The 21,169-nt window shown below is 41.1% G+C and overlaps 1 protein-coding gene and 1 long non-coding RNA gene across 2 annotated transcripts in view; one reads left to right on the top strand and one right to left on the bottom strand.

Moving 5' to 3' along the window:
- Positions 1–14,736, top strand: part of LOC106007071 — a 38,794-nt gene extending 24,058 nt beyond the window's left edge. Inside the window, exon 3 of the long non-coding RNA XR_001181585.2 lies at positions 14,662–14,736. This is a non-coding gene — a long non-coding RNA (uncharacterized LOC106007071). The remainder of the gene's footprint in view (positions 1–14,661) is intronic.
- On the bottom strand, positions 12,574–18,787 carry KRT12 (keratin 12). Its single transcript, XM_004764579.3, has 8 exons — positions 18,047–18,787; positions 17,590–17,672; positions 16,253–16,409; positions 15,222–15,383; positions 14,995–15,120; positions 14,642–14,862; positions 13,681–13,751; positions 12,574–12,997 (listed from the first exon to the last, which is right to left on the bottom strand). The coding sequence occupies exons 1-8, from the start codon at positions 18,755–18,757 to the stop codon at positions 12,906–12,908; spliced, it is 1,623 nt and encodes a 540-aa protein (XP_004764636.2). The 5' UTR covers positions 18,758–18,787; the 3' UTR covers positions 12,574–12,905.
- Between the last annotated feature and the right edge of the window lie 2,382 nt (positions 18,788–21,169).

Raw genomic sequence — 21,169 nt, 5'->3', positions numbered from 1 at the left:
AGCCACTAGGCGGGAGTTGCCTAACATGTGGCAGAGATACCTTACCTGGCCTGGCTGCAGGGGACTAGGGGGTGGGGGGTGGGGTGGGAATCTGGAGGAAATATTCCTCAAGTTTTTCTCTTAACTTCTGTTCAAATTCTATGCTTATGCCGCAACTTCCTGATTCCTAATTTATCCTGTCAAGTATGTGTACAGCAGGAAAGTGGGTGTTCTGAGTGGCCTTGAACACCGGGAAAGACATGTCCCTTACTGTTAATTAATTAGCTGGCATTCTAATCTATACATTAGTATTGTATGAATACAATCATTATAAGTCTTCATGAAGTTCTACGTCACCTCTGAGTATACTGGTAAAGTCCAGTTTCTGGACATGAAATGAGAGGAACAGATTCCAGACCAGGGTAAGGTTTCCATAATTCTAATTTATATCTTTAAAAAAGTACTTTGATAATAAGTCTTATGGGCCGCTTTCTGTCTGCCTCATTATGTATTCCTATACCTTCCATTAGTGGTTTTAGGAATAATAGCAGGAAGCATTACTTTCAAAATTAGCTTTACTTTCAGCAGTTAGTAAAAAAGTGGAGCTTGTATCCATTCAAAAATTGAGGATAAAAAGTAGAAAATAGTTTAAGAAATGTGTAGATTAGAGATGACAAAACCAAAACATTCTTGCTGCCACTCTTCTGTCCTGTACTCATAGCAGACATTACTAATTGATAATGACATTTTTTCCTGCTGACCCTAGACTGACCCTAGACTATTATTAACCTTAATCCAAGAAGCCACAGCCAGTTGCCTAGGTTGGATCCATGTGAGCTAAAACTCTGCTCTTTCTAGTTTAGATGAGTTGTTAGGGATTCTGGTCACCGAAATTACAGAATTCATCTGCAAAGGACCTAAAGGATGCTTTATCTTTTGAGTTTGATGTCATGGGGAAAGCTACTCTGCCCTTTGACCAAAAGCCCTCAGTATTCTGACAGAAATAATACCAGACTAGAAGGATGGACAGAAATGATCAGAATGGAAGCATCTAGGCCACTAACGCATTCACTGTCATGGTGTCAACCAGGACACAATATTCAAGGGACCTTAGCTGTTCCCAGATTGCAAATCCTAGCTCTGCCTCTTGCTGGGCGTGTGGTAAGTTACTTAACATCTCTGAGCCCTAGTCTCCTCATCTGAAAAATAATACCCAATTCATTAGGTAGAGACTGCACATTTAGATAACACATGCTAAGTGCTAAGTGTCTTGCAAATGGTAGGTACCTACACATGTTAGTTCCCTTGCTTCTCTTGTTAATGATATTCAATACCAAGCAGAACTCCCTTACTCAAATACTTCCCATTTCTGCTTGAATAGTTCTAGTGAAGAAAAGCTCATTATCTCATTGGGCCTTTCATTTCTGCTGTTCTAACTACTGAAAACTCTCTCATTATATTGAACTGAAATCTGCCACACAGAATATAGTGTGCTCTCTGCCACATAAAACTTAGCTTTGGAGTCTTTTGGATATTTAAAGAGTGTTATTCTACCCTCCAAAATCGTTTCTGTTCTAAGCTAAGGGGTCATCAGTTCATTCACTTGCTCCTTTGAGGACATGTTTGGTTTTGTCTTCCATTATCATCTGGGTTGCCATTGCTTGGATCACTTCTAAATCTGTAGAATTGATTGAACTTTTTTTTTCTGTCCCTAAGTGTTAATTCAAGGGATTTTTTTTTTTTTTAAGGAATCCATGCTTTGTTTTATTACATTGCAATCAGTCTCCAGCATAGTCATATTTCCTGAGATAGAATACAGCACAGAATTTCTTGTTTTCCTCTTAAATAGAGAAATTATTTAAATTGAATAATTAGTCATTAGTAACCTAATACCCTTGCCTTCCCCACCCCCACCCCACCTTGGTTTCAGGATGGCTCAGGTGTCTTGGACACACTTGTAATGGAAACTTGTTTCACTCACATTTTGGGTTCACCCTTTTGGGTGTGAGGCCAAGGCTTGTCACTCAGACATTTCTGATTGTGGTGTTGATTAGCTAGTTGGCTTCTAAGCTATAATTATCTCCCTCCTTCGGTTAAAATCACATTTCTCTATTACAACATGAGCTATTGCAAAATCTCATAATACACATTGGATTTTTATTTCACTCTAAGCAGACTTTCCCCGACAATTCATATTTTTTCTTCTGGGTTGTTGAGCTGTTAGGTGTTACTGTTATAGCACTGCTGAGTAGGACATTCTTCCTAACACAAATTCATCGGTGGGCACTTTGCAATATTGTTTGTTTTGTTTTCCTGTGTCCTCACTTGCTGTAATACAGTGATTAAAATATGCTGTATTACTATTCCCAGATTACAGAATTTTGAGTGACTCATAACTACAGGCGTACCTGTGTGACAGCATAATTGGTGCCAAAATGAAAAATTCAGTCAATATATGATTTATTTTAAACTGTGCCAAATGATGGGCTTAACAAATAGTTTTCATTGGATTTCAGCCAGTCTTTTCCCTTAAATTTTTCAATCATTTTGACAGTGTATAATCTGAATGTGATGTTTCTAAACCATCACTCCAATCAACATGTTGGGTACATGTACATTCTGCCAGCTGCTGCATTAAGTGCTGGGAATGTATTTCTGGATGGTCTCTAATACATGGCCCTGCCTTTGAAGAGGAATCAGACAACCCATCTATAAACTCATCTATAAATAAAGCTCGCAGCACCATGGTCAACATAGGATTCTCAGAAGAAGGTCACTTGGTCTTGTGGGAAAGCATTCTGCGGGAGATGCTTTCTGGTTCTCTTCCTGCCTGCCCATTTCCATTTAATGCCATACACTGAGATTTTTATATCCTCAAACTGCTCAAATGCTTTTCTGGTGTAAAAGTGGCCCTGGTCTTTGTGCCCCGGCCCTATGTGTTCTCTCCCTCCACCAACTTCTGTAGCACCTCATCTGTATTTTCTTTCTGGTCTAGGCAGGTGTCTTTCTCCCTCAAGGTAATGTTATTTGCATATATGCCTATGCTTGGTCCAGTTGCTTCTGTAATGGCCCGTAAATATTTGAGAGAAAAGTTTGTTTGAGATAGAACACCTTGGTTAATGAAGGAGGAACAAGTTCTATTTTGGTCTAGATTGCCTGGAGTATTAAGGTTTCAGTCTCAATTTTTACATGGAAAGCCAAGCTATCTTCCATCAGTTGCTTTAAGAGAACTCAGTTTTGTATCCATAGTGAGTTGAATGCCTGTGTACAAAGCACACTCTACTGATGAATAAAAGGATTCTGGGAATGCTTCATTAGTGAACTTTGATGGATACAGTTTTGTTTTGTTTTGTTTTTTTCTTATGAAGACTTCATAGAGACGATGGTACCGTATTTGGGGAAAACAACTCCTGGGACTCTTATATATATGGGAAAAGTCCTCAGGTTAATTTCCTTAAAAAAAAAAAAAAAAGCATCATTAATGTAAAGACTGCCTATTGAAACTGAAGATCACTTTCTACCGAGTCATCAGATACTGTCTGTTGAGCAATATGATTTATATCAATATGCCTTGTGAAATTACCAAGTGAGAATTTGTGTATTTTAGATTAAAAAAGTTATGACTCTGCAAAGTGACAAGTATCCTTTAGGTTTTTCTGAGAATATCAGTTGAATTCACCAAATTTCTCAGTAAATGCAAACAACTTCTTCATGGTGTTTTAGTCCCCAACAGTCTAATTTTTTTTTTTAAATTAGGATTTAAGGAGAATAAAATAAGTGGATTTCCTTTCCATGTGACTCATATATTTTTTAAAAAATATATGGGGTGCCTGAGTGGCTCAGTGGGTTAAGCCTCTGCCTTCGGCTCAAGTCATGAGCCCACAGTCCTGGAATCGAGCCCAACATCAATCTCTCTACTTAGCAGGGAGTCTACTTCCTCTACTCTCTCTCTCTGCCTGCCTGTGATCTCTGTCTGTCAAATAAATAAATAAAATCTTAAAAAAAATAAAGTAACCAAAATAAATAGATTCAAATTAAATATATTCAAAGCATCCTCTTTATTTCTTTATTTAAGTATAATTAATATATGGTGTTCTACTGGTCTCAGGTATACGGCATAATGATTCTGAAGTTCTCTGTACATTTCTCAGTGCTCATCAAGGTAATCTCCTATATCTGTTTCTCCTATCTACCTCCCCTCTGGCAACCACTAGATTGTTCTCTGTATTTGAGTCTGTTTTTTTGTCTCTTTGTTTGTTTGTTTACTTGTTTGTTTCTTAAACTCCCCATATGAGTGAAATCATCTGATGTTTGTCTTTCTCTTACTGACTTACTTCATTTAGCATTATGCCCTCTAGGTCCATGTTAGAAGGGATGTTAGAAATTGCAAGATTTTATTCTTTTTGTTGTTGTTGTTGCTGAGTAATATTCCATTGTAGATATATACTGCATCTTCTTTATCCATTCATATGTCGATGAACACTTGGGTTGCTTCCATATCTTGGTTATTGTAAATAATCCTGCAAAGCATCCTCCTAATCCCTGCTATATGGTGGATACTGCTTAGCTGCTGTGCATTGAGAAATTTGGGTTTGTTTATTCAGTCTTACCAAAGATAAGTGGTGGAAAATTTGAGTTAAATAAATTTTAGAATTAATAGATAAATAGAGAAGAGTGTGTTGAATATTTCAAGAAAATAATAGAAGAAATAGATCAATACTTTTCAGTGCCTCTTCTGTGGAAGTCCTGTGCTAAGCCCTGGGGATGCCACAGTAGTGTTGTTCCACTTTTATTCAGTGAATACTCTAGCACTTGCACACAATTCCATGTACACATATTCAACAGATACTGACTTTCCCCCCCTACACAATGGGCTAGATTGCTGTTTTATATACTGAGCTGGACCCCAGGGCAACTGTAGAAGGCAGAGCAGTAGGGAGCTTAGAGATCTTACAGTGGGAGAAGCAGGCATTAATTCAGTAGTCATGCACATTAAGTATATGAGAAGACTACAGTGTACTATGAGTGTATATAGTAGGAGAGTCTGATGTGGTTATCACGGGGCGGGGAGGGGAGAGGAAGGGGTAGAGACTTTCCGACTTTTCAGGGGCGATGACACCTAAATTCAAACCTGGCAAGGTGAGTGGCAGTTAGCCAGGCCAAAATGGAGAGGAAGCACGTTCTAGGCAAAGAGAGGAAGGCCAGTGGGAAGGAGCGGGCTGTAGAAAAGCTGAACTAGGCTAGTAGGGAGAGGTGAAAGCATTGGGAGGCACACAGTCTGAGAGATGGGAAAGGGGGCCAGGCCAGACCTTGCTAGATTTTGGTCTTTATTCCAAGGACCAGGAAGCCTTTGAAAGGTTTTAAGCAATAGGGTGACAGGGTCAGTTTTGTCTTTTCAAAACAATCTCTCCCTGACTGTGGCAGGAGGAACAGAAGGAAGGCAGGTGCACATGGAAGCTGTGTGGTTTTCAGGCGAGGGGTGATGAGCAGTGGCCTGGACCCGGCTGGTGGTGGTAGGGATGGAAGAAAGTAACTGGATCACAGATACTTAGGAGGCAGAATGCCAGATGTGTCCACGATGTGCTTAGAATATTTGTTGAATGAATAAATAATTGGATGGACTCTGGAGACACAGAGCTTGACCTAGTTAAGAAGTTACAATGGGAGGATTTTTAGACCAATATTGGTGGAACAACGTCTCTTGGCTTGTTTAGCCAAAGTACAATTTGACTGAAATGTATAAACTGGTTAAAATAACACTTATTTCATGATTTTTCTGACTAAACCAAACATAAATGACCCATCAACATTGTAAACATCTAAATAAGTTACGATGATATAAGGTATTTGGATGTATTTTTATATAGCAAGTGTTTTGTGGCGCATGGCATGCATTTTTGGATGTGGTTTTATACGATTAGGTTTTCTGAATGCCAGTACTTTGGAAAATGCAGCTCAACAGTCTCCCTCTGGAGAAATCAGGAAAGAATTGTGTAACCTGCTGCTTTAGCTTTTTATCTGGGCAAATGCAATGTTATATTTTCCTTGAACTCCCCAGAAATGATCTCCTCTGTCATGCAGCCCTTCACTGTGTACCCTGGAGGTGACAGATGATGATGATAACGATGACTAAAATGTTCAGCGAGCTCTCCTCCCTGCTGGGAGCTACCTTCCCCTCGAGCGATTCTCATCTTCCCACTGGTTAGCATTCAGTTCTTGCTCCTTCCAGCTCTGCAAGCTGTGGAAACACCTTCCAGAGTCACGTAGGGGAAGCTACTACTGAAGGCTCCACTGGGGAGCCCAGTCAGATTTTCCCACCCTCCTCACCCCTTGGACCCCTGCTGCTTAACTCCCAACCTCTGATTAATGAGACAGAGAGAGTGGACGTCATTGTTCTGCTTTCTCTATAGAGCAGGGAGGGTGAATTCTGTGTTAGTCCGGATCTAGTTCTGCAGTGTTGGTTCCCGGATTCTCTCTTGATTAGATGGTGATTGTGTATGTTTGTTTTTTTAAAAAACAATGATGAAAGTTTACCTTATTATTTATCAACCTACTCAGTTACTTATCAGATAAGATAGGGAAGTTTAACATTACTCTGTCATTCCAGAATCAGCACATGAGGTTGTGTATAATGGGTGTCCAGTGAAAACACCTTAAAGTACCTTGAAAGTACTTTACTATAATGAAAAATGTGTTAAAATACAATTAAATATTTAAGAGTATTGTAATTTAAAAATATGCCCCAATGTGACTCTTGATCTCTGGGTTGTAAATTCAAGCTCCACGTTTTGGATGTAGAGATTACTAAAAAGATAAAAAAAATTTTAAAAAATACCCTGTTTAACAGTGTGACTTGCCCCCTTTAAAAACTTATAAAACTTCCAAAAATGAATGAAAAGGTGCCCTATCTTCCAAAAGGCACTGACTAAGCCTCCTCACGCTTCTGTTAAATAATCACATTTACTGTGTATGGAGCAATGCCACTTCTGCCAATTAAAAATGATGGCAACTTGCCTTATTCTATTTGCATTAATGTGACCAAGGAGAATAAGGTATGAAACTTTATCACGTATTTACCTTTAGTTCATAAAAGCTGGTTATTTTCAATAGAATATATTAAGACTTACATATAGTTGGTGCTAGATAAATATTGGTTGAATGAATGAATATACAAATAAAAATATGTGATCCCCCACATGTATATTTAAATATACTAACTGATCATTGTTTAAAAAATTAAAAATTATACTTCAACTGGTTAAAAAAGTTGTATTTGCAGCTCTCTTCATTTGAAAATTGAAATCAGAGCCTTAATGATTAAAAAAAAATCCCATGGTATTTGCAAATAAACGAAATATCCCTAAATGGATACACTTTTCTTTTCTTTTTTTTTTTTTATTAATTTTAGATTTTTAAAAACAATTTGTCAGAGAGAGAGTGCGCGAGAGAGCGAGCACAGGCAGACAGAGTGGCAGGCAGAGGCAGAGGGAGAAGCAGGCTCCCTGCTGAACAAGGAGCCCGATGTGGGACTCAATCCCAGGACGCTGGGATCATGACTGAGCTGAAGGCAGCGGCTTAACCAACTGAGCCACCCAGGCATCCCTGGATACACTTTTCTTAGCAGAAACTTCATGTGTATAGAACTTTAGGAGGTGCGTTCCAAGCGGACAACTAAAATGCACATATTCTGACCAGCCAAGTTCAGCCAGGAAGTGGCATGGGATGAAGAGGATATATTCAATGAAGACACTGATATTTTTTAGTTTGATTTTGAGGTTATGATACTAATATTAAATGAAATTTAAATCTTAGGTCCAGCTCCAAGTCTTAAGAAACATTTACTAGCCCATAAAAAGTCATTTTTTTCAGCTATGTGAATAAAATTTTCAATTGATGTTTGAGTATGTTTTTAGAAGCTTGAGTAGTCCACATTGTTTGCCTGGTTCTCTAGATTCTGAATAGTTTCTGCCTTTCTTTTTTCTTTTTAGAATTTATTTATTTATTTGACAGAAAGAGATCACAAGAGGCAGAGAGAGAGAGATAGGGAGAGAGGAGGAAGCAAGCTCCCTGCCGAGCAGAGAGCCCAATGTGGGACTCAATCCCAGGACCCTGAGATCATGACCTGAGCCAAAGACAGAGGCTTAACCTACGGAGTCACCCAGGTGCTCCTACCTTTCTTTTTTATGTGTTAAGACAACTTGCCTCCTTCCTGGTGGACTTTCTGGTGGAAACTAAAGCTACTCACTTGTTATTTAAGTAAGAACATTTTAATTTACTAAGTTGATGCTTGTAAAAGTTTACTTTTTCTTTCTTTACCTCTCTCTTTCTAAAAATTTTATTATTATTTTTAAAAGATTTTATTTATTTGACACACAGAGAGAGAGAGTGCACAAGCAGCAGGAGCTGCAGAGACAGGGAGAGGGAGAATCAGGTTTCCCACTGAGTGGGGAGCCTGACCATCGGGCTTGATCCCACGACCCTGAGATCATGATCTGAGCCAAAGGCAGATGCTTAACTGACTGAGCTACCCAGGCACCCTGCCTCTCTCTCTCTTTTAAAGATTTTATTTATTTATTTGACAGACAGAGGTCACAAGTAAGCAGAGAAACCTGAGAGAGAGGGGGAAGAGTAGGTGGTGGGGGGGAAGCAGGCTCCCTGCTGAGCAGAGAGCCTGATGTGGGGCTCCATCCCAGAACCCTGAGATCTTGACCTGAGCTGAAGGCAGAGGCTTAACCCACTGAGCCACCCAGGTGCCCTCTCTCTCTCTCTCTCTCTCTCTCTCTTTTTTTTAAGTGTACTTCCTAGGGGCACCTGGGTGGCTCACTTGGTTGAGCATCCAACTCTTGATTTTTGACTCAGGTCAAGATCTCAGGGTTGTGAGACTTGACACTGTGTTGGGCTCTGTGCTGACTGTGGAGCCTGCTTGAAATTCTCTCTCTCTCTCCTCTCCCTCTGCCTCTCCTACACCCTCTCTCCATCTCTTTAAAAAAATACATAAAAAGAAACTTTCTAGTATCAACATACATACCTCAAGTATGAATGGCTTGAAAAGTGGCTTGAAAAGCAGGGTTAATGTTTTAAATGTTCAGTTCCTGAGATTCCAGTAGGTGGCACTCTTGCAAAGCCTCAAGAAGTGACTGCTTTGGCAATCTAGGGTTGTTTTCTAGATTGTTCCCTTCCTACTGTGAACTACTTGGAAACCCCTTTATTCTGGATAACTAAAATTTATGGTTTCCCTGATTATTAGAGTTATACGTGCTCTTTGTTAAGGATTTTAGGAAATGTACATGAGAAAAAGTAAATTAGTCTTCCAAGTCCTCGGTAATTTCCAGGAGGTAATGACTGTACCAACTTAGTATATACAATATTTCCCACACTTTTCTGTGGCCTCTACATACAACAAGTGCATATAAAAAGCAGACATTTTAGTTTGTAAAGGTTTAGATTTTAAAATAATCATGAATTGCGTGTTTTTTGTTGTCTCATTCTGTACTTAGAATTTCTCTTATAAGTTATTTTCTTTAAAGATAGGCTTCTTTTTCTGCAATTCATTAATTCCTGAGTCCAAAGGGACCTTTTATGTCTCTGTTGAAGTAGGGCTTGTGATCTAGTGAATGAGGGCTGTAATTTCATGATAAGGATACAACGCTAAATGCATTTCTTAGCAGTGAGAATAGGGCAGAGTGAACTTAAATAGTAAACCTAATGTCTCCTTTCTCAGCTGAAGACTATAGGATATTCTGAGATATTACCAGAAAAGCACTGTAATTTTGGGTTTGATGGTTATGAGATCCTAGCCATTGGAGCTTAAGGGAAATTTTGTGATATCACTGATTTTTTTCAGGTAGTTCCCCCTCCCCCCAACATTATATAACTTTAAGGCCAGCTAACTTCCTCTGGAGTGAGCAATCCAAGGGACCAAGCCAGAATTGAAGTGCCTTTTTTTTTTTTTTTAAAGATTTTCTTTATTTATTTGACACACACAGAGAGAGAGCACATGCAAGACAGCATAAGCAGGGGGAGCAGCTGGCAGGCAGAGGGAAAACCAGGCTCCTTGATGAGCAAGGAGCCCAGTGCAGGACCTGATCTCATGACCCTGAGATCATGACCTGAGCTGAAATCAAGAGTCAGACGCTCAATCTACTGAGTCACCCAGGCACCCCAGAATTGAAATGCTTTATTGACCTAACCTTGAAAATCACACACGGTCACTTCTTCAGTAGATCTACTCTATTCATTGTGGGAGGGAACTATACATAGGGGCATGAGTACCAGGAGGTAGGGATCCCTAGGGCCATCTTGGATGCTACTACAAGAAGTTATCAATGCATAGACGGTTGCTTTGTTTTTTTACTGAGGTATAATGTTTATTAGTTTCAAGTATACAGTGTAATGAATCAATATTTGTGTATATTGTGAAATGATCACCACAATAAGGCTATAGGCGTTTATTTTAGAATGACGGGGTTAGTTAAGGTCACCTAGGGAATGAGTATATGGAGAGAGGATAAGTGGGAAGATTGGGCCAACATTCAGAGCTCATAAATATGAATCTGAGAAAACGTGACAAGTGAGGTATTATCTTGGGGATCCCAGTGAAAAAATGCCTCCAAAAGAAATGAATGCTGAGAAACTAAGTAGCTAAGAACCAATAAACTGGGTTTATCCTTGTGCAAAACCCCTTTCTCTTTTGAGTCTCATACAATTCAGATGTAGTTATAAGGAAGACAGATGTAATTTGAAACAGTAACTGTTCGCAGCCACTTTTGAGTGCCAGAAAAGGGACATTCTTTTTTACTTGGGGTGGGGGTGTGGACTTTATTCAGGAAAAGACCTTGATAATCTCTTCGGGTCTAAAAAGTAAGGTTCTCCTATGACATGTTCTAGAAGGGGAGAGCAAGGGAGAGAGTTGAACTGCTATGCGTAATACAGGGAAATAAACGGAGCACTGGAAACCACTAGCAAATATTAAAAGGAAGTGTGATTTCAGAAAGCTGCATGCTGAAGCAAGTCAGCTAAAATGGCATAATAACCTTCCGTGGGTTTTTGCACTCAGTGAGGGAATTCCTCCAGGCTTGCATGACTCCTCCCTCTCCTTTCTGCTTCCTTTGACACTCCTTGCTCTTCAGTTCCCCTGGTTTCTGCATCCCATTTTTGTTCCATACCCTAAGTAATAATAGAGTGCAAATACTGAGTACTTGTTAGGTGCCAGAGACTGCTCCTACTGCATTATGTATGTTACCTCATTTAATCTCCACAAAACCCGCACACTTCAAAGATCAGGAAACTGAGGCCCACAGAAATCAGGTTACTTGCTATGAAGTGGCAGAGCCAGGATCTGAACCCAGTCTGGCTTTAGAGCCCAGGCTCTTAATCATTAAATCCTGTTCTCATTTTTCCTTTTAGGGTTTTGAATTTGCCAATCCAGATTGAATCCATCTACTCAGGCTTAGACTTTGGCCACCTTCTGCCACAACCCAGGACATGACATCTGTTATTGACTTGTGGGTCCAATCTACCCCAACAGAAACCCACTCACCAGTGCCAGAAGGGAGAAAGGACATCAAAGTCATGTTTGTTTATAACCTTGTGTTTTTTCACATATATTCCTCTCTTCCCTTTCCCCTTCTCTGCCTGGTTGGTTTCTTTTAAAAAAATTAATTAATTAATTAATTAATTAACTTGAGACAGAGAGAGAGAGAGAGAGCGCACGCGCCCATGAGTGTGGGGGCAAGGGTAGAAGGAGAAGGAAAAAAAGAATCTCAAGTAGATTCTGCTCTGCAGAGCCCGACTCAGGGCTCAATCCCAGGACCGTGATGAGATCACAACCTGAGTCAAAATCAAAGGTTGGACGGCCAGCCTACTGAGCCACCCAGGAGCCCCTGCCTGGTTGATGGTTGAATGAAGCAATTAGTTGCCTCCTGACAAATTGTTCACTTCTTCCTCCATGTGTCCCCTGAACTTCTGTGTGCCCTATCTCTCTGTATTCCTGGTGGATGGCTATCTCTACCCTGTGAGCTCCTCCAGGCAGGGACCCAATCTTACTCATCTTTGAGTCTCCAGTCTTCCACACTGTGGGGTTCTTTAAGTGTATCTTGACTGAATGAAAGAAGGTCTTAGAAAATGAACAGGACAACTGTTATCCCCTAGTGGACAATGTAATTTTGCTGTAACCTTGATGGGCTGATGTAAAAAGGACATAAGTTTTTTTTTTTAAGGGTTTTATTTTGTTTTTTGTTTTTTTTTTTTTTTTTTTGGTGTTATTTGACAGAGAGAGACAGCAAGAGAAGGAACACAAGCAGGGGAGGTGGGAGAAGGAGAAGCAGGCTTCCCACTGAGCAGGGAGCCTGCTGTGGGGCTCAATACCAGGACCCCGTGATCATGACCTGAGCCAAAGGTAGACACTTAACGACTGAGCCACCCAGGCACCCCAAGGACAGAACTTCTAAAAGAATCTTCTTAACTTAATCTCCAGCCTTGACATCTTCATCTCAGTGTTTATCTACGTTGCTATTAGTATTTTACAAACCTTTGTCTATGCTCTTGACATTATTGTTGGAATCAAGAAGGTACATATTTCACATTATTGCCATCTATCTTTTATTGAACTCTTTTAAAACAATACTACTTGATCAAAATTCTGTGATTAAAACATGTTCCAGGTCACCAAGAGAAAGGTTTATTAGAAGACCACACTGGATCCAGAAAGATGTGAGGTGATTTTGGTTTGTTATAAAGACCGATATGGCCACTGTGACTTGTAATTAAAGAGCAAAAGGGACTCAAAGTGAATAGAGAATCCAAGAAAAATGAAACAGACTAAAATATGATTGAACTAATATAGTATCTTACTCTGAAAGGAACAATTTCTACTTGTAAATTTCCTGTTCCTAAGAAACCAAACATGGGGCAGATCTTGTGAAATTTTACATTAGTTCTTCTTGAACCTGAGATGAGACCACTTCACCGTTCACCACTTCCTGCACAATTGTCTTGATTTTCCGGGATTTAGTTTGGTCTAAAGATAAAAATGAAATAAAGGGGAAGAGTTACTGTTTCACATATTCATCCAAAGTTGATTGTTGAGGTACTGGCAGATAGAATCCATCTAATTTAAACTTTCTTTTCTTTCTTTCTCTTTCTTTTTTTTTTTTTTAAAGATTTTATTATTTATTTGACAGAGATCACAAGTAGGCAGAGAGGCAGAGAGAGAGGAAGGAAAGCAGGCTTCCTGCCAAGCAGAGAGCCCGATGTGGGGCTCCCAGGATCCAGGACCCTGGAATCATGACCTGAGCCGAAGGCAGAGGCTTTAACCCACTAAGCCACCCAGGTGCCCCTAATTTAAACTTTCAAAAGTGACTCTTTCATTCTAAAGTAATGCATTTTATTTAGTGCAAATGAAATATATTCAGTATCTTATGCAGAAATGAAAAAATATATATTTTTTAATTTAAAAAGTGGTTATGATGCTTATAACACTTCTTCATAGAGTAGAGTGTTTTCCTTCTGGGTGTGCCAGAAGTTTTACTACGTTACAGTCTACTCATTTTTCTGCAGGAATGCATAGATATTTTTTCTTGGCTCAGAATGCAAATATACCTTAAATTATTAATAACACTGCAATATTTAAGAGATCTTCTTTTAGTTATTTATAAGTGTGATTCTGACTTACTGTAAGTGATTCTTAGGAAATCTACATACCTTTAGAGGAACCGATCGATTGTGTTTGAGGTTTGGACTCTGTTACATATAAAGTTTCATCGAAACCGTCACTGTAAAGAAAACAAGGGAGGTTATACCACATGATGCTTTCTGGGAGGAGGAGAAATAGTTTGCTATTGAAGCTAACAGGATACATAAAACTATCACTAAATAGAGAAGGTATTCTATATTTCTTGATGAACAAAGAATAAATAATGCACCCTGAGAGTAATCAGTGCAGTGGACCTTTGTTTTCAAATCTTGCCTAAAACAGGCTCCCTAAGTGAAGCAAACTGGCAATTAAGGGAAGGTCTGATCTCAGAACTTAGATTTCCTGACTTATAGCCCTGGGCTCCTCCCCTACTCCAGGCTGCTGCTGCTTTGGGAACTTACTTTTTTATTATTATTATTTTAAGATTTTATTTATTTATTTGACAGACAGAGATCACAAATAGGCAGAGAGGCAGGCAGAGAGAGAGGAGAAAGCAGGCTCCCTGCTGAGCAGAGAGCCCGATGTGGGGCTCGATCCCAGGACTCTGAGATCATGACCTGAGCCAAAGGTGGAGGCTTTAACCCACTGAGCTACCCAAGCGCCCCTGCTTTGGGAACTTTCATCGCAGGAGGCTATGAGGTGATTTGGGTGGCTATTGTTTGATGTGTCATTCTTAGCATTGAGACATTGATCTCAGAACCCTAATGGGGGACTTCTCTAGTGCTCATTAGTGGTTCGCCTCTGTTTGTGGTGCCATTATCCCAGCATTTTATGAATGATCAAGTAAGATAATGGGTGACAGCACTTTGCAAAGTATAGAACTTGAATAAATCTAAGGCATGTTGTTAGGAGATGGGGTATTTTCCATCAGCAAAAGAACCCTTACTTCTTTTGCCCCAAGTGTACCAGGTGACCACAGTTGGTCAGCCACTGAAGTTATTTTCAACCTATTTGAACCTGTCTATTCACCGTTGGGCCTCCCCGTCCAGGAGGCGGCGGTAGGTCTCTATCTCCAGCTCCAGGCGGGCTTTGGCGTCCAGCAGCCGCTGGTGGTCGGCGTTCTGGTGCTCGGTGTCCGCGCGCACCTGGAGCAGCTGCTCCTCCAGACTGCTGATGAGCTGCTGCACCTGGGACAGCTGGCCGCAGTAGTCGCCCTCCACTTCGGCCAGTGAGACCTCCAGGGATTTCTTCTGCACGTGGGAGGCAAATGGCAGAACAACGGAGGGGACTGTTAAGAGGAAGGCCCCTGGCCAATGGCCTTACCAGCGTGGATGCCTGTTTTCTTCGGAAGTTGAAATGATGCTGTTGTGTGCGCCCCCTACCGTGGCCAGCTGGGACTGGAGCTCTATCTCCAGGTTTTGCACTGCGCGCCTCAGGTCGGTGACCTCGCTCTTGCTGGACTGAAGCTGCTCCGTGTTGCTGCTGATCTCCTTCCTGAGCTCCCCACTCTGCCGCGGCAAAGAGGGGCAAAGGGATGTGAGCGCGCGCTCCTCCCGTGGGTCTTTTCTGCAACTGTGGCAACGCCTTTTTTTTTTTTTGTTTGTGGTACCTTTTCAATGAACCAGGCCTCTGCGTCCTTACGATTCTGCTCAGCGATGGTTTCGTACTGCTCCCTCATGTTGTTGAGGAGCCTGGTGAGGTCCACCGCCGGAGCAGCGTCCATTTCCACGCTGATCTCCCCTGGGCCGCCTGCCCGGAAGCTTTGGAGCTCCTGGGGACAGCGAATGAAAGAGAGGGGCGCAGAGACCCATTATAGCCTTCGTGGGTCTCTTCCAACAGAAAAGAAATGAAACGTTATATTTTATGACCACGTTGGTGACTGACACAATGCATTAAAATTTATTTATTTTTTTTACCTACAAATTCATAATTTTTCTTTTAATTTAAAAGAACTTACACATTGTCTTGGGTCCCTAAACTTACCATGGGCCCTAGGGGCTGTGCCTATCATGGCAAATGGGTGGGTTGGCCCTGCTTCTTGGGCCTTTACACAGAAGGCAAAGCTTGGTGGAAAAGATGCAGTGGGGTTTTAACCACAGCTGCCAACTTGGGGCTGCGGCCGTGTCAAGGCTTGCACACTGTTTGTACCATAGTCGTAGATTTCCAATAGAAAGTTCTGTAGAAGCCCATTGCCAGGGTCTTGATTAATGTCTGTTCATACGCCAGGCTTTGCTATACTGTGTGGCCTGCCAGAGTTCATTGTGTGTTTTACGCAGGGCATAACCAGTTTCTCAAACGTGTATAACATTATGTATTACTGACAGGCTTCTGTTTTTGAACTTTAAAAATACTATGTGTTTAGAAATCACTGAATTTGGACAATTGAAATTCTGGTTGTCCTTATCTAACGATGAAAACGACAAAATCAGAAAGCACCTCTAATCTGTTAAACTTCAGTGGGAACCTCCCTCAATCCCGCCACCACCACCACACACACACACACCCAGAAATTCAAAACACATGGCCAATTTAACAGGGGTGTCATGTGTCCTCCATTATCTGTTCTAACTCTAGACTTGTGAATTTGAAATTGTAATTTTTGGATTTGGGAGGGAAAAAGCAGCTTACAAATCTGCCTACCTCCTCATGGTTCTTTTTCAGGTAGGCCAATTCTTCTGTTAGGTTCTCGATCTGCATCTCCAGGTCAGCTCTGGCCAGGGTCAGCTCGTCCAGGACCCGGCGCAGGCCGTTGATATCGGCCTCCACACTCTGATGCAGGGCCAGCTCGTTCTCATACCTGAAAACCAAGCGCAAAGACAGTTTTTGGAGTAAACGTACCCATTTGAATCAGTCCCCCGCCATCATCTTCAGGGTTGCTTTGTGTCCTGGGTGATTAGGTAGAAGTGGCAGCACTGTAATGTATGATGCTCTGTTTCCTTTTTAACATTTTTCTTTCCTTTTTTCCATAATAGTTTACTGCTCAGCTGGAGAGAAGTGAAAAAGTTGTGAGATGAGACTTCTCTCCCATCAATGAGCCTCAGTAGCCCTGCATCCCAGGGGGCAGTTTCCCCTTTGGCTGGCTGCCCTGGCTGTAAAGAGTTAAGAGCCGCTCTCCAGGTGGAGTTTCTGATGAAATCCTAAAAGCGGTTGAAAATAAATAATTTTTTTTGCTTAGCTTTTATTCATGATTTAATTTAAGATTTGATACTTCTCTAATAGCTTTTATCAAGATTTTATAGGCTGAGGATCATCACCAGTACAACATCCTGCCTGGAGGTTTTGTGCAGCAAAATGAGCGTTAGTATTTCTACCCTTTTTATTTTTTTTAAGATTTTATTTATTTATTTAACAGACAGAGATCACAGGTAGGCAGAGAGGCAGGCAGAGAGAGGGAGGGAAGCAGGCTCCCCGCTGAGCAGAGAGCCCGATGCGGGGTTCGATCCCAGCACCTTGGGATCATGACCTGAGCCAAAGGCAGAGGCTTTAACTCACTGAGCCACCCGGGCGCCCTTTGTGTTTCTATCTTAATGTGTGGGAGGGTGGAATATGGGAGAGGAGGAAGGAATATAAAAAGAGATGTGTGGTTAATATTTTAGTGGTGTGTGTCATCAGGAAAAAGATAATTTCACTTCTAGGTAAAAAACATTATTAATTCATTTTGATACATGGAAGATTGTGGTTTAGAACATTGGTGTAAATATCTTGTTATATTATGACCCAAAAGCAAATTATAAGCATGGGGGTGATCCTAGTCCCAAGTGTAAGTAGCTTATAATTAAGGACCTGTAATGTGAACTGTGTTTGAATCTGCTTTCTTCCTAGAATGCCCAATGTAAATTTACCAAAACAACAAATGTGTGGAGCCTACGTACTTCAGAGGGTTTAAAATATTTGCCATCAACAAAGGCAGGAAAATGGGGAATAAGAAAAAAATGATGAGACACATCAATTATTATTAGTTTTTCTTTTCGACTCACTTCATTCTGAAGTCTTCTGCAGCCAGTCTTGCATTGTCGATCTGCAGGATGAGCTGGGCATTTCCAATGCTGGCAGAAATGATCTGGCAAATAGGGGGAAACATACAAAATGAGCTTGTAAGATATCAGTATTATACAAGTGCACCTGAGAAGAAATTTTTAGGTGATGTTAACATGCTATTTTATTAAGAATTTAAGGCAGTTTAACTTTTTATAAGAAAACATTTACAGTATTTTATTTAAAAATTGAGAAGCATTTTTTGCAGAAAGATAGTGGAAATACAGTCACTTTATGATAAGTCATAAAATGAAACTAAGTATCTTGAGATGAGAAATTGTTCCAGATAAAGCCAAATTGAAAAATACCGTAAGTTTTAGATGGTTTATCAGTGTAAAATATTATAATAGCAAAAAAGAAAAAAAATTCCCAAAGCCCCTGCAGAAACCACATCATTACCTCATTCCTGAGGTCTTCGATCAATGGATAATATTTACTGTAATCATTCTGTGACCCGGAGTCTCCAGTCCCAGATCCTCGTGTTTCATACCATTCTCGAATTTTGTTTTCTAGCTCAGTATTAGCCGCTTCTAGAGCTCGAACCTTATCCAGATAGGAAGCCAATCTGTCATTAAGATTTTGCATGGTTTCCTTTTCTGATCCGGAAAGAAGGCCTCCATCATTGCCAGAGAGAATACCTACAGCACCGCTACCTCCTGGGCTTCCGCCAAATCCAATTCCCAGGCCACCAAAGCCACCTCCCAGACCTCCAAAGCCACCTCCCAAGCCTCCAAAGCCACCTCCCAGGGCTCCAGAGCCACCTCCCAATGTCCCCCCATAAGCAGTGCCCAGACCTCCTGCAAGGGAAGTTCCAGAGCCACCACCAAAGCCAGAGCTAGAACCAAACATGGAAGCAGCAGAAAAGCCTCCCCCACAGCTGTCACCAAAGCCAAAGGTGCTCCCCCCATAGCTACTGCCAACAAGGGAAGCAGATGTGCCCCTGGCTCTGCCTGATGTTCCACTCTGGGAAGACAGCCGCCGGGGCAGCCCAGAGGTGCGCACTGAAAGAGACATCATGTTGCTTGAGAGATCCACAGCCCAGAGAAGGGGGCCACAACCTGAGAGGCAGCAGTGTCCGCAAGGGAGAAAGGTTGCCCTTTTATAGGTCATGAAATGGGTGTTGCAGTTGAAAAGTTCACTCTCTCCACTCAAAACATCATGCCCCCCCCATTTTTTGGCCAGCTCAACCAGTAAATGATTTATGCATACTGAAAACTCATTAGTATAGAAATAATTGAATAATTGTGCCCATTACATATTTGTTATATGAAAAAGAAATCTGGGTGGAGTAGATATAGGTTGTCACAAGAAATTTTCTCTTCCAGCTTATTCCATTGCATGTATTCTCTGCATTGTCCAGTGTTTTATGCACTGTGGGAAAGCAATGAGTGATTGTTAAATGGGTAAATTAATCGTACGTCGTCCTCAGCCTTGAGCTTCTTAAAGATCTTCACTCATATTTCCTACTTTTTCCTTTAGAAAACTGAATGTAAACCATCCGACCATGATCTAGTCTATATTCCAGTGGAATATGGCTTCAGAAGCAGTTATAAAAGGCACTGGTGGAAGGTTAGGGCGTAATTGCGTTTTCCAGGGGGCGCCTGGGTGGCTCGGTCAGTAGATCGTCTGTCTTTGGCTCAGGTCATGATCTCAGGGTCCTGGGATTGAGCCCTGCCTTGGGCTCCCTGCTCAGCGGGGAGCCTGCTTCTCCCTCTTCTGCTCACCCTGCTTGTGCGTGCACGTGCTCTGTCAAATAAATAAGTAAAATCTTTGAAATAAAAAAAATGCATTTTCCAGATTTATAGAGGAGTTTGAGCTCTCAAATATTTTAAAATCTTGGATTAGGATTAGGATGTTACATAGTTTCTTTTTTTCTGATTCAGAAAGAGGACCCCTTAAACATTGAAAAATGCTGTTTTTGAGTAGAATATCATGTAGAGTAGAATATTGAGTAGAATATTATTATATATTATATTATATTATATTATATTATTCAGCTCTTCCTCTACATGAGAATTACCTTCTTAGTAAACTCTGTGAAATCAGGAGTCTGATTATTCACTGCTCAACCCCCAGCATTGCTAATATATAAAAATGCAATTGATTTTTTTGTATATTAAAATTCCATTACTGCTCTCACTCTCAACCCCTGTCTCCTACTCTAATATCCAGATATTCTCTGCCTTGACTCTAGCGTCCCAGAAAGTGAGGCCGGTACTTTAAGCCTGTGAACAGTCTTGAGCTGGTGCTAGCAGTGCCCCGCGGTGATGTGGGGGCAAGTGCAGAGGACTTGTACCCAATGCCCGTGTTGGGCCTCTCTAGGGAATACGCAGTGTCAATTCTGGCAAGCAGAAGAACTGTGTGACCCTATCTATCTATCTATTTATTTTTCCAGGGACAGGAATGATGAACCCCAAGTGAAATCCAATTCCAGCTTCCTTCTACCTTACTGTAGAAGGGACACACATGAAGGGACATATTTTCCCCCAGCCTATACACATCACAAGGAGCAAGCCAATGGGATTTCTTTTTTTTTTTAATTTTTAAAAAATATTTTATTATTTTTTTGACAGACAGAGATCACGAATGAGCAAGAGGCAGGCAGAGAGAGAGGAGGAAGCAGGCTCTCCGCTGAGCAGAGAGCCCGATGTGGGGCTGGATCCCAGGACCCTCAGACCAGGACCGGAGCTGAAGGTGGAGGCTTTAACCCACTGAGCCACCCAGGTGCCCCGCCAATGGGATTTCTAAGTAAAGGGATCTTAAGCAAGACATTTACAGAAACTATGAATTCTCACTCACAATAGATATAAAAAGGATGCAGCAATCAAACGTAGACTCAGCTTGATGAGAGATGCCGTAATCCATTTGTTTCATTTCTTGAGAAGATGGAAATATGTTAAGTGGATATGCCAGGGACCTTAGCCTCATATGGAAATTTTTAGCAAGGATTCCTTTAATGTATATTACAAGCGTTTTGTTTGAGCTTGTCCTTGTTCTAATTGCTGATAGTGATAGTGTGCTTACCATGTTGTGAACACCGGGTTAGTAAACAGCAGACATTATCTTTAACCTTTGTGGCCACTTCTTAAGTAGGATACTTTGCTCCCATTTTTCCAAATAAGCAATCTGAGGGTGACGATGTTAAATGACTTATTTAAAACCACACATCCAGGAGGTGGCGAAGATAGGATACAGTTTGCAGTGCCTTTTATAGACAACACAACCCTGCTTCTTGCAGTGAAAACAGAAAAGAGTAGAACATCACTCTGACCCCTCAGTCTTGAGACTGGATTTTGCCCTGTACATCAACCAGGAGCTTAGCTTGTCTCCTTGAATTGCTTTTCTCCTTGAATTGTGTTTCTCAGTGTTCAGGCTGAGACCCAAAGAATGACACCACCCATGAAATCCTACAAATACACGGGCAAATGTAGTTTTAGTTGTACTTTTTACATGTAACCACATTGTCAGAGATCATGTAAAGTACTAGTTCAGCTTGTACTTCCTGCACAGGAACTTGACATT

Source organism: Mustela putorius, unplaced genomic scaffold (genome assembly GCF_011764305.1).
Source record: "Mustela putorius furo isolate JIRA1106 unplaced genomic scaffold, ASM1176430v1.1 tig00003962_pilon_pilon_pilon, whole genome shotgun sequence".
Taxonomy (NCBI): Eukaryota; Metazoa; Chordata; class Mammalia; order Carnivora; family Mustelidae; genus Mustela; species Mustela putorius.
The sequence above is the reverse complement of the archived record's forward strand: the minus strand, read 5'-3'. Positions and strand labels throughout refer to the sequence as shown.